Genomic DNA, 13,774 nt, shown 5'->3' with positions numbered 1-13,774 from the left:
TGACACTGCATCCAAGTTTTGCCCTTATGATTAGCCTATTGAAAAAATAATCTTCCATTCTAGCCACACTTAAACTAACTCTGGTCAGGTGAAGCAAATTTGCCCTTTTCAAGATCAAACCCTTAATGGCACAGATACAGTAACAGATGACATATTTTTTTTGTAGTTTACCAAACATCACCTGAAAAATGCCATTTTTCTGCTGCCCTTTAAGATAACAATCTGAATAAAAATTCAGGGATGTTTCCTGACATTGATTTAAATTATGTCTAACAATGTAGCTTCCTTTTTCGCTATTTTATTGTTTGATTTTTCCCTTGCTCATATCAGGAGCAACTGAAAGCACATGTTGAAGCATCAGGTATTTTATTTTACTTGATTATTTATTTATTTATTTATTTAGTATTCACCTCTCCTTTCTTTATGTCTTTTGTAGTAGTCCTGGAGCCTGATTCTTCTACTTGCACCTAAACTGCCTTGCACTTACAAAGCTGAGTTACATGGGATCAATGAAAACAGCAAAACACACCTGCAAGGAAGCCTTCCAAAACTTCTGTCACATACACATCCTTGTGTATCTGGACATACAGATGGGATGAATTCAAGATGGCAAGGCTACATGTGTGCTTAAGTGGTTTCCTAAACTGGAACCTAAGACAGAAATCTGTATTGGTTGTTTGAATACAGAGGAAGAGACACAGTGTTCTGGGACTGGAATACAGTTTCTTCCAGCATTTGCCATTGTCCTGAGCTTTGACAGGCCCTGAACATCCCCAGAAGCCAACGTGAATTGATGATGCTCAGGGCCAGCACCCACACTGCAAGACTCATGGTAAACTCAGTTTTCCCCCTGATGGATTAAGAGAAAGGTGGCACAAGTCAGTCAAAGTCTCCAGTGGAGGCAACTGGAGCTGTAAGACCGCAGTCCTACTGTACCCTGAAGCACACGCACACACACACAAATCAATGAGATTACTGATCTGAGCAATCTGACAAAAAGATTTAAGCTTACTGCAGCATTCGGATTGGGACAGAAGTCTGGCAAACAAAGCTCTCAACTTGAAGGTGGCTGAAAGAATGAACTGACTGTATTTCATATTGGTTTTGCAGGGGAAAGTTTTCTAAAATTAATTAAAAAATACTTGCTCTCCTTTGAGTGCATTTTAAAACAATTCATTTGCACACTCAGAGAGAGCGTTTTTGATGGGAGAATCATTCAAACTGTGCACCAGCTAAGCAACAGGTCTATCCAGCACGGAAGGCAAATATTGCTTTCTTCTTTACAAAGCTGATCTTGCAAGACAGTTGTCCACAGCTGGAAACAAATGACTGATGCAAATTGAGACTCTCTCTAAGCTACTGTGAAAAAGTTGTTTCCAAAACCATGGAAGAAAAATGTGTAAACCCATACCTATCAGAGAATGAGACCTCATTTCACAAAGGCCATGCCAGCTCATCACCTTTTTGGTACCTGATTGTATCTTTCTATTGCCTGACTGTTCTACAATACATCCAAAATCTGTATTACTAAGGTTGTCTGTGCTGGGTTTTCTCCAGGAAATAATGGAAACTATTGGCTTGAGAATTTTATAGGCAATTTATCTAGGAAAACATATTTGGGACTGGAACAGGGATTCCTGGGCTCCAAACATGCAGTGTGGGTCCACTGCACTGACCAGCTCTTTTCTCATGTCAATCAACGGGAATCTTTCAATGACTCTTACAGCAAAATTTTCTCCTTGATGGGTGCAACAGTCAGCAGAGGTCTCTTTCATTATCCTCTGTGCACTTATGCAGTAACTATACATAATTTGCCTCTCAATCTCTGCTTCAATCTCCTTATCTAGACAACTGGGATAATAACATCAAATTCACAGAATTTTTCTGAAAGCAAGCGAACAATGCAGTGAAAATGAAAGGATTCTTATTTGTTCTTACAGAGAGAGCTTCAGAAAAAGCAGATCTTTTCTTTTGCATTTCCAAATTCCTAAAAGAGCTATTGTTCAATTCATCTCCAAACTCACCTACAAAGCAAGCCAGAAGGTATAGATAAATCACAGGGCTCTTCTTAACATTCTTAGCATCAGGAATTTAAAATGCGATATGTGTTTTGTGAGGCGAAGGTCTGGTAGTTTCCAGTAGCTCACACGATTTATAAATATGCCTAAGACGACTCTTTCTCACAACAGTATTTGAGAAAGAAAAACAAAAGGGCCTCTAATTTTTTTTTCATAGCCTTCTTCCCTTCTAACCCTATACGCTTTTCTTTTGTTGACAGCTCTGTTTTGGCCAGAAGCCAAGAAAAATATGACTTATTCCGATACCATGTTTTACATTCTGGATAAGCATTACCAGTGGTATTTTCTCACACACACTTTTTTTGACTTAGGGAAGAACTTGATAACCTTTACGCTGCCTTTCTGGTAAAATGTGAGGTGCTAAAAATACAACGCCGGTGAGCATTTAGCCCAAGCTCGAAATGGCAAACGTGCACGTTTCCTGGAAGCCTGCACACTTATTACTTATGTAGATTAGGAGAGATTTGTGCAAGAGCACAGAACGGAGCAAAGTGACTACTAAACTACAGCCTTTAGTGCTCCACTGAGCGCAGGCTACAACGCGTAATTACTCCTCGGCAGTCATTCACGCAGTTGGAGACAAAATGAAACTTACAGCAGCGTTTTGTCAAATTAGTGCCATGGGAGACAGACATTTATGAGAAAGTTTACATTCTAAGAAAGGGAGAAAAACCTCTTATAAACCTAGCTGGAAATGCTGCATTAAGAAGAAACCCGAACCAGTGGTAAGACAACGGATTTGCAATGACAGAAACTTCTAGTTTGTTATAGTTAGAGCAGCTTTACCTGGAGGTCTGCAAATGATAAAACTGACCCGGGTGTCTCTGAGCACTTCTCAGGAGTTCTGGTGAGCCTCATGTACCAGAGGTAGAAACCACAACTCCCACTATAACTGTGAAAATACAATGCAGACCTATGTAAACTGCGGAGAATGAGGAAGAAATTCAGTTGTCTGAACTTGGGCACTTGGTGCCATCTGAAATACTGTAGGATATTCGAGGCATTGGTCTGGGGCTGGCAGACATAATATGGAACGTAAGGAGACCCATGTCCTGCTGGAGTAGCAGCAGGCAAGATGACATGGCAGTAGCCATCTCTCATGTTAATGGAATGTGACCTGAAAGTCTCACTTATTTTTGATATGTTTGCTATATCAAAAGACTCGAGAACATGGCTCCTGTGAATTTGTTACTAGCTGGGGAGGGAAGACAGAGCCATGGTAAATAACAGGGTCAAATCCAGACAGGCACACCGTGCAGTAGCAGACGCAGGGAAGTAGTGACTGCTGTGAGGCAGTTCAATGGACATCAAGAGCGTTCAGCTTCTCACACGTATCTTAACCAGCTAACAGGGACTGACCGATCTGGAAAGCTGGTATTATGGTTTCTCCAGACTGGACTTTGGAGCATCTGGGCTCCTTTCCCAGCTCTGATAGTATTCTCTGTCCGATACTAGGAAATTACTTTAACCCTTACGTGCATTTCCAAATTCCTCCTCTGCAAAATGCATGCATAATATTCTCCTCTCACATAAATGCTGGAAAGAGAAATGATTCTACCTTGGGTATATATCAAAGTGGGTGTTAGAGAGGAGACTGATGCAGAACGATTTTAAGTTGTAGAAAGTACAGCTGAAAGTGCATCCTTTTTGAATACTACTTTCTATTCAGCCAGGCCAGAAAGATGACATTAAGTAAACTCATGGTGTTTATATATTTGGTTTTGTGATTGATGCAGCAAAGTATTCTTCAAAAGTGGAGGTAACTATTTTTCAGATTAGCCAATAGCTTACAAAATCTAAGGGACCATTTTTGCATTCTTTCTATTTCTTAGGCAGGGTGACATTTTTATTTCCTTTCAAGAAAGGAATATAACAGCAGCAGGAGAGCAGCTAGTATAAGTGGTGGACTTTCTGGTCACCTAAGCTATGACCTGACCAGTGACATTCTCCATTTCTGCTGTCTCCTGTGAACTTGAGCATAAAGTTTTAATGTTTGTATGACCAAAGCCTGTTAAAATGCCAAATTTGTAGACTGCACAACCAACTTAGGACTGCTTAGACAACAAAGTCATCACTTGTCTTTGACGCAAGTTTTCTGAAAGTGGCAGGCAACTAGGAAAAGGAGAAAGCACATGGTCATATTCTGCTGAGTGCCAGATAACCTTGCTTTTTATGCTCTTCAGTGAGCGATAAAAGAAAAGCTGCACGTACGTTTTGAGAACAAGGTACAAGTATAATTTCCATTCCAGGTTTTTTAGTTTGTGTTCTGTTTCTAGTTTTCTGGGACTGCATCAAACTTCCAAAGGTCTTTACACTGCATTTATATCTGTGCTGAATAAAAACTATCACAGATTGAATTAAACTATTTTCCAATCCTAGAACACAGAGGTCCAGTAGTGCCTTCAGATATAAAACCACCCAATTAAAAATAAGAACTTGTAAATATAGATGAGGAGGAAAATAATGTAATTTTTCAGTGGCAGCTGGGTTTACGGTCCTTTTACAGTCCTCCTCCATGGTTACTGGTCAAAAACCTAAACAGAAAGCAAACGAAAATGCTTTTGCTTAGTATAATTTTATGTTTTAATGCTAGAAATCTCTAAGCTTGTTACATACCAGAGTGATTTAAGCTTCCAGAGTCCACCAACATTATGTCGGTTCCAGGGTCCTGCTGCATAAAGCAGCAGCTTGTAGTTGCTATACAGCTGGAAGCACACCCCTGCTCCCCGCACGGGCCTCTGGCAACAGCTTCTCAATGGGAAAGCCCACAGACGGACAGCATTGCCAGAAATAGTCAGGAAAGTGGACTAGCATGATTTAAGTCTTAACACAGCCACATCACCTGCGCAATGTAACATTGCAAGTGAAAAGATGGCATGGTGAGGTTAAATAACTTTTCTTGGTTTACACAGAAAAATAAGAAACAGAGCAAGGATCAGAGCCTTTCTCTCCTGGAAGCCAGCACTACACCTTTAGCAACCCAAGTTGCTTCCTAACGTGTAAAATATTCTACAGCTCCAAAGTATACGGCATTTTTCCAGTGGATGAGTTTAACAGAAAGGCTAATCTGGATTCTTGCTCTATAATGACTGTGAGTATCTGTTACTTAACCATAATATCATTAGTATCTTCCTTCCATTAATATCTGCCAGCAAAAAAGTGCATGAGAGTATCCAAATTTAAAGAGTTTTCTGGAACAAGGGGAAAGGGAAAGACAGAGATAAGGAAGGAAATTAGCAAAACTATGTAAGAAGCAGAGGCTTGCAAATCTGTCAGACATCTGGGTCTTAATTAAGTAATTTTTCATCCCTGAAGTTCTCCCTGTCGCTTTAACCCTTTCTCCTCCTTCCTCCCTCTTGAAACTACATTTCTGTTTTCAAAAGAGTAAAACATGTGCCTACCCAGCTAAAATAAAACCTATCCTATAGATAAGCAACAGAATAAAACTTTCCTATATTTCTCAGAGATCGTTACAAGTGACATGTAATTGTACAGAACGTATTTGTGCACAAAGAGGTATATATAATACATACATACACTGCTATTTTTCATTACAGTTTTTCTCTTTCCTTCCTGCCTGCCTTCTGCCACTCACTATTATATTTTTTCTTCCTCTGACCAGCTTCATCGCTGAATTCTCTCCAGCTGCTGACCTGTCTTTCCCTCCTGTCCTTCCCAAGTGGAATACAAAACCTTGTAACATTTGAATTTGAATGGGTTGAAAATTAAGCAGAACAAGTTCACCCACCCCTATCCTTTCAAGCTTTTGTTTTAAACTAACTCATCAAAACTCTAACAGTTTTGTAGCAAACAGCGAGTATTTCTCAGGTTGGTAATGAAGAGGACTCTTCTCCCAGTAGCTTCAACTACCCCAACCAGAGCCAAAGGTAACAAATTCTCCCAAGAGCAAGGGAGGAAATGGGATTATCCCTGTCCAGACCCACAACATGAACCAATCTCAGGGGGGTTCCCCCACCCCCACCCTATGCCCTCCACTAGCTGTACGTGAAAAAATATTCCTCTCTCATGGCTACTGAAACAGAAACCCAAGGGAGGGGAAAATCCCTTTCAGACCTTTGGAAGGTATTTTATCTTTTTGTCCCAGACAAGCCTGTATTTATTTAGCTTTACAATTGCCAAGTTCCCTTTACATTTTAAAATACTTTTATTTTTTAAATATTTTAATACATTTAAAACCTTTTCAAAATTAAAAAAATATTTTGTATTTTAAAGTGTTTTTCCTGCTCTGAGAGAGGCGGGTGGAACACTCACTCTTAAGACCCCTTTTAAACACCTGATTTTGATTGCTTATAACTTCAAGAAATTATGCATCTTTGCTAGGTGGCAGTCCACATGCGACAACTTGTATCATGCCCACGATCATTCTATTATTTTATTTCAGCCAAAATGGTTAAATGTCTTCCAAGAACAGAGTTTGGAGGAAAAGGAGAGCTGCATTCTGATACATGAAATGCTATTTAATGCTCAGTCCTCTGACAAAAAGGGGTCCTGTGTGGTCTAACTGGTCACTGGTCTGCCTTGACTCCGTGCATCATCTCTCCTTCTCCTTCACCTTTTCATCTCACATGAGTACTGTGCAGAGAAATGAATTAAAGTCTGCATGGCACATGGATACTAGTGTGATGAGTAAGATAAAAAGAGCAAAAGGAAATTAAATAGTCCCGTCTCCAAAAGAGAATTTGAGCTGAGAGTGAACAGTGGTATACCTGCTCTATTAATTGAGCTCTGAAACTTAGAAAGAAAATAAACCAAAATAGAGTATGATCACTTTAACTAGAGGCTTTATCATACTGCACAAAAAGGGGGGTTGGAATTAAGGTTAAAGGGGGAAGCTAAGGTTACACAGACAGCCTTAATATTAACGTTACTTAACTTTAAGCGCGTGACCTAGCATCCCTAATAATACTATTTTAACATAATTTTTAATGTGTAATTATTTATAAAGCTCCAGACAGTAGGTGTGCATGATGCTTTACAGGCATATAAAATTGACTGATCCCTGCCCCTAGGAGCTTGCGTGATGACACCATACAAGGGATGGGAAAGGAGGGGGTATGGGAGGACAGAGTTGCAACACTGTGAGATCATGAGATGTACTTACTGCTACATAAGCAACATTTCAGCTTCTCTGTGGTTTTCTTGTTACTCATTTAACACTATATATTAAAATTTGGTGAACAGATACATAACACAAAGAAATCAACCGTAAGGAAGGATATGAAGAAAGAGAACTATGTAGTACAGTGTTCAGTCAGCAGTTAATATTAAAACATTCACAGCCAAATGTTGCATGTAGTCAATATGGTGTTAGCCCTTGGCACCTCCAGCTGAGGTCTGGATTCTGCTCCACCAGGCACTGTATGAACATATTGTGAGATATGATAGCTGCGTTATGGTTTTTACCATAAAACACCAGTCAGTGCCTGAAGGGGATGTCAGAGGCGGAGAGACAAAGATGGTTCAACACATTAAAGGCAGAGCCAAGGGTAGAACTGGAGTGTTTTGACATTTGATTTCATATTGTACATGCTAATTAATATGTGTATTTGGATTAAGATTGCTTGAACAAGAATCTCAAAACAAAACAAAAAAACAAAAAAGAGTGCACTTGCAAGCTGCTCCCATGTACTGGAGAACAAAACCATGGAGGAAAGAGCCCAGCTTGGAAACGGTGGAATCTGGGGACCTCCTTTTAGAAATTTCTGTTTCTGTGCTCGGGGAACTGAATGAGATTTGAGCTCTGCTGTGGTTGTAATTTCTGTGTGTGCAAAGCCTGTGGCACGTGCTATTTCTGACCCAGCCATACTATTATGCTGCTATGTGCAGACAAACTTATTGCATGTTTAAGACTGTCCCCTTAAATGCTCACAAATTTCCTTGACTTCAGCAGCGGGTAAGGTGTAGACCCTGCTGTGATATTCCAATACTATCAGGCATTTCAGCTACACAGAGACCACCCAGGCCACCCAGTAAACAATTCCAGAAACTCTAAGAAAAATGAATTTAAAACTAAACATACAATTAACCAAAGTAAGCAAAATGGCAAAATACTCTTGATCTCTTGGAGCGCAGGCTAAGCTTCTGTACCAAACCTAGCTAAGAACTGTGGACTTGATTCTGCTCTTCACTGCAGTCCTTCACAGTGCATGTGAAAAATACCACTTGGACTTTCTTTATAGCCCTTCACACTCCAAATATAATTTGCTTCCACTTTAAGGGTACTTTTCACAGCCCAGAGAGTACAAAATTATTTTAGTATATAGCATTATAAATTCCTAGGAATTAGTTATTTCAGCGGGTGAAAAGCCCAAGGTTTAGTCAGCTTTACAATTTAAAATGACAAGCTAAATATTTCCATTATTCTTATTAACGTTTTTTTCCCAAGCTTCAGCCAAATTAGTCACTAAATAAAATTTCTGGCTTCAGCAGAGCTCAGACTCAAGGAGGACTCCTATTCACTGCTGCTAACCACCGCTACTTTACAGTAGCGACATGTTCTTCCAATTTCTTTGTTCTTATCTTCCTTTTAGAATTTAGTTAGATCTTGGTACACGGGACTAGAAGAAGACAGAAAGGAATTAATAAACTCCATGTAAAATTTTCCTTTAAGTTTTGTAGCTTATGAAACATATTTAAAACTCTATATAGCTTGGTATCAATTATTCACAGGAACTGCACTTTGACTTGTCTGGGAATTTAGGAGGCTGGTTTGGTCCTGAAAGTAGCCCGTTCATCACAAGAACAACACACAATCTCAGAGCTCCCAACAGATTTTATTAGTGGGGTGGCAGCTGCTCTGACAGTGGAAGCTGAAACTGATGTTCTCCGAATTTGGCTGTACTCAAAATTGTACTCAGAATTGATTTACATCCCACTAAAACAAGAATTTCATACAAACAGGTTTAAAAAAAGTCATTATTTTTTTTCCTTCCCTCTAGACTTAGGAAGTGGCTTTTGAAAACTTAGCAAGTTGACCTCAAAAGGATTTAGACGAGCACAATTTTCAAAGCTGGTTTGTTTACAAACAGAGGTTAGGAGTGGAATTGGAACTTCAAATATTACTGGCACATTCAGAGCATAAAAGTTTAAAAGATACTACTATCAGCATCACTGCTGTGGCAACCTAAGTGGTTGCTGACATAAGATTAAAATAAATCACAAATGTTAAGTTTCTGCTATACCCTAAAGTATAGCAGAGTCTGGGACAGGAAAGTCTGGGACAGGAAAATGAAGCAATTTTCCTGTCCCAGAGCCTAAAAAATAAATAGAATTTATGAAAAATAACTGCACTCCCCAAACAACAATAACTGTCTCCCACTTCAGTCTAAAACCACTCTTTTTAAACTATGGACATATTAGATAAATACAGAATATGTAGCATGATAAAATCACAGAAAAGATTAAGTTGGAAGCCTATCCCAACCTCCTGCTCCAAGCAGGGCTAATTTCAAAGCCAGACCAGGCTGCCCAAGGCTTTGCCTGGCTGAATTCTGAGAACCTCCAGGCAAGGAGATTCCTTGACCTCTCTGGGCAACCTCTTCTACTGCTTAACTGCTCCCATTTTGAGGAATTTCCTCCTTATATTCATTTCCTTTACAGCAGCTGGTGACGGTTGCCTCTTTCCTTTCACTGTGTATCCTTGAGAAGCCTCATAGTCCTTTTGTTTAGGGAAAGAATGCAATCAGGTCCCTCCTTACCCACATCGCTTTTGCAAGGTAGACAACCCAGTTGCCTCCTCCCCCTCGTACCTCGTGTGCTCCAGCACCCCAGCCCTCTCCGTGGCTCTCCCCTGGACTCTCTCTAGTTTGCCAATCTCTCTCGAACTGGGGGCCCAAGACTGGACATGGTACTACAGCACTAGCCTCACAGCAGCTGAGCAGGGGGAGCAATCACCTCCCTGACTGTGATGGGCAGTACACCACACTTTCCTTCCAGCTTCCACTCCTTTGGCTCAGCAAGACCCCTGAGCAGCAGTCCTACTGGCCAGCCTATGAAATGTCCCATTGTCTCTTCTATGTGCACTCGTTCCAACTATTAAAAATGTTGTGTCTTTGTGTGGCAAAGGTAAATCTCAACGCAACGTACAGAATATATGCCTTTGGCTGAAGTGAAAGATGGAGAGAACACTGACTTCCAAGAGGGACTGTGTCACTTAATGACCTGTGGTCAATCTTTGATTTGACTAAAAAACCACAAAAAGTCCAAAACGTTTTTTTGCTGATTAGGGTTGTTCTTACAGGGCTGTGCTTTGATGTCTTTGCTCAACATTATGGTAACTTCTCCCACCCCCACGCAATGTGCATGTGTGTTTTCCTAACCAGTTTAGATCCTCCGTTTTGAGGAAAGTTGGGATTGCTTAGTTATCTTACAAGGCTCAATCTAAGTCTACTGAAATTAATGGGTTGCTTTTTTGGATCAGGTCTGCAAAGTTAATTGCAGTTACTATACTAGCCTATCTAATCCTCCAAACAGAGACTGCATCAGGACCTAAGAAACTGTAAAAGGACAAATCACAAGAAAAATATATGGTTGAGCAAGCATCTAATTGAGGCTTAATCTTGTCCCCGTTGATACTGATGGATAAAGAAAAGCCCTGAGATCATTCCAATAGGTTAAATACTGATTTTGGCCTAATTTATCGCCCACTGCATGATCCAAGATGAAGTTCTCCCTCAGAAATGTGTGGAAGGAAATAACTAGGTCATGATACATGCTCTTATGAAGGGGCTACAGATTAGCAGCTGAATGGAGAGAGACCAGAAAGCACAGACTTTGTGTCAACTGAGAATTCAGAGGAATTTCTGGCCCCTGTCCCATGACTCTGCAGCATCACACAGAGCGGATCCCTGTCAGTATTACCAGGCCACCCTCCTTGCTGGAGGCACAGCTTCCTGTTTGGCCAGTTTGTATTTGCGAAGTCCTATAAATTTTGGGTTCCCTTTGCAGCCCTGCCACCAACTATGTGAGTTTTGGCAAACAAACAGTGTCAGAGTCACTTGTGCTTGAAGGCAGTTTCTAGTTAAATTCCAGGTTCTTGTATTTTCTTGCAAAAACTGCAGGAAAATGTTTGTTTATGCAAAAAAAAAAAAAAAAAAAGGAAAAAAAAGGAAATACGCCGAAAAAAACCCCCAAGGTATAACGCCAGTGGAGGTTAGCATTAGGTGAACATATATATGTATGCACACACCCACAAACCAATCCCCAAATTTCACTGAATACAATCCTTTTCCACCTGGCTTTCAGTGGCTTGGATTTTTCCATTTAATGAATTTTCCATTTTATGACCTGCATGTCATTTTTCTAGATCAATATATAGTAACATTTTAAGCACTTCATATGCTATCAGAACTACAAAATAAACCAAACTGTAACAAAATTATTTCAGACTTCTTGGAGAAATCAACTCTGGAGGGCAGCAGTCTTTTGCAAGGAATGTAACTACAAGTTCAAACAGAAAAGTGACCTTTGCCTGTTGCTACAAGTATGTCACTGGAGGGGATTTGGCAGTGAGCTCTTCACTGGGAGGAGTCACTTGGCATTGGTACTGGTTTATGAAAGAGCAGAAGAAAGTAGAAGTTGGTTTTCTTAAATGATTCCCTACAAGGAGGACATGCAAGATATTTTCCAAGAGCTGGTTGCAAATAAATTTTTACCTCTGTGGAGCACTGTCAGATCCCACCCTATCACAGCAGGCGTTCTTTACAGGGCACGTCTCTGTGCCACACATCACATCTGCCTCAGCTGAGTCCACGTAGCCATTGACCAGCTTGATGTCTCTCAACTTCATACTGTCATTTTGTGAATCCAAAGATACAATGTCAGATGGGGAGCTCACAACACCCGAGTCTTCCATGGTGTCCTCAGATGCAAAACAGCTGCTTTCTGATGCCGTTTCTTCCACCTCTGGTAGCTCCAGAACCATGTCATCCACTACATAAACATTATCATGTGCAGGCAGCAGGCTCTCTAAATGAAATATAGCAAGGAAAGTTAGCTGAAAGTCATCAGTGCATAAATCAAACACACAGAGCTATTCCTTTGTAATTGGAAAAAAACACATGAAATACCTTAGAAATAGTAGGATGGAGCTCAATATTCATGTATAGAATAGAGATGATTTGAAAAGTGACAAAAATTTTGTCCTTCTTTGCTTTTAGAAAGGTGGTTTGCTATGCCTGTCCTGCGGAGTTTGGGTTTTATAACTTTCATAGCAAATCAGTTGCCTTACTTCTATGAAGAAACAACTTTCCAGGGACAGTTTCTTGGGGAATTAGACCAAAGTTTAAATGATGTGGTGCAAGAAATCACTCTTGTTAATGCTTCTTCATTTCTTGTTAATGCTTTAAATCTCATTATTCCTCCTCCATGCTGCCAAAGAGATCATGACATTACCAATAAGAAGTCTATACACAGGTAAAAATGGGCAGCATTTCCCAGTCAGGACACTGAATTGGTAAACTGAATCTATTGCTGGCCCACTGGGTGTCACTTCATTTTACCACCCTTCAATTTCCTATGCGTTAAATGGGAGAATAACAACTGTCTCTTTTCCAAAGCATACAAAATCTACTAATAAGTGTACAGAAAAGTAGACACTACTATGCTTAAAGCAGAATCTTTTCCAACGTTTAGTCATTTATAAAGGAGATCAAGGGATATGCCCTTTGCATGTTTATTAAAAGTTGCAAATTTTGAGAGTCGATGAGACACAGTACAATTTTTCGTACTCTGTTTTAGTTTTGTTCCTATGAGCTGCCTGGGTTTGTGTTTGTTTTGGGGTTTTTTTTGGTGAAAAATACAATTTTGTTATTTCCTTTAAGAAATGTACAACTCTAGACTCCATCCTGCAATTGTGCCATTAATTGGTCACATTGGTGACCAATTGTTGTGTGCAATTATTGGTCACAAGGTCAATAATTTCAATGACTGAAATTATTGAGTGACTAAAGACAGAATCAAGCCCAAACACACTTCTTTTGATCAAAAGGAATCAATAAAGACTAATCTAAATGTTTAATTTGGAATTTTAAGTGTGCTCCCTTCTCTTCTTCAACCTCAGTAAGCAAAAGCAAGATTAAACAATAGTTTATGGTTTGATCCTGCAGACACTTGTGGTGGATGTTAATTATATGAGAAGTGTCAGGTCTACAAGCGTGACTAAGATTAAACATACACTTCACTGCTTTTTAGGGTCAGAATCTACAACTTTTTGAAGCATACAAGAAACTACAGGTCAATAAAAATGATCAACGGAGAGAAATACTCCTGTATTATGCTGTATACACAAAAGTATTTTCTTTAAGTCAGAGAACTGAAAACAACTTTGTTAAAAAATGCCACAGAAATAATTTTGTAAGGGTGTAGCTTAGCAGTGAATCTTTGAGTAAAACTAAAATAAAAATCAAACCAACATTCTCCTTGACTGAGGTTACAAGATGCCATTAAGTACTGAAATTGATTTCTGACAGCAGAAGCAATAAAATTCAGAGGGTTACAAATCATGATTAAAGTTGTAAGTGCTGTCAAGCATCGATATTAATGATGGAAGATGATCCGAAGACTCTATTGCGACTTTGGAAGTAATGTTACTTGATTTCTTTGACCTTATTTTCTATAACATTAGCTCTAGGTTCCAGATTTAATCCAAGAGATCATTCCATCTAAAAATGGCAATT

The 13,774-nt window shown here is 39.6% G+C and overlaps 1 protein-coding gene across 7 annotated transcripts in view; it reads right to left on the bottom strand.

Moving 5' to 3' along the window:
- Window positions 1–13,774, bottom strand: part of COBL (cordon-bleu WH2 repeat protein) — a 163,799-nt gene that overhangs the window by 14,237 nt on the left and 135,788 nt on the right. For all 7 annotated transcript variants that reach the window (XM_072853000.1, XM_072853002.1, XM_072853006.1 and 4 more), the window contains one exon: window positions 11,753–12,065. In XM_072853000.1, coding sequence (XP_072709101.1) covers window positions 11,753–12,065 — 313 coding nt within the window. The remainder of the gene's footprint in view (window positions 1–11,752; window positions 12,066–13,774) is intronic.

The sequence above is a fragment of the Ciconia boyciana genome, chromosome 2, assembly GCF_034638445.1.
Source record: "Ciconia boyciana chromosome 2, ASM3463844v1, whole genome shotgun sequence".
Lineage (NCBI taxonomy): Eukaryota > Metazoa > Chordata > Aves > Ciconiiformes > Ciconiidae > Ciconia > Ciconia boyciana.
Note: the sequence above shows the minus strand (reverse complement) of the source record. Positions and strands in the feature narration are given on the sequence as shown.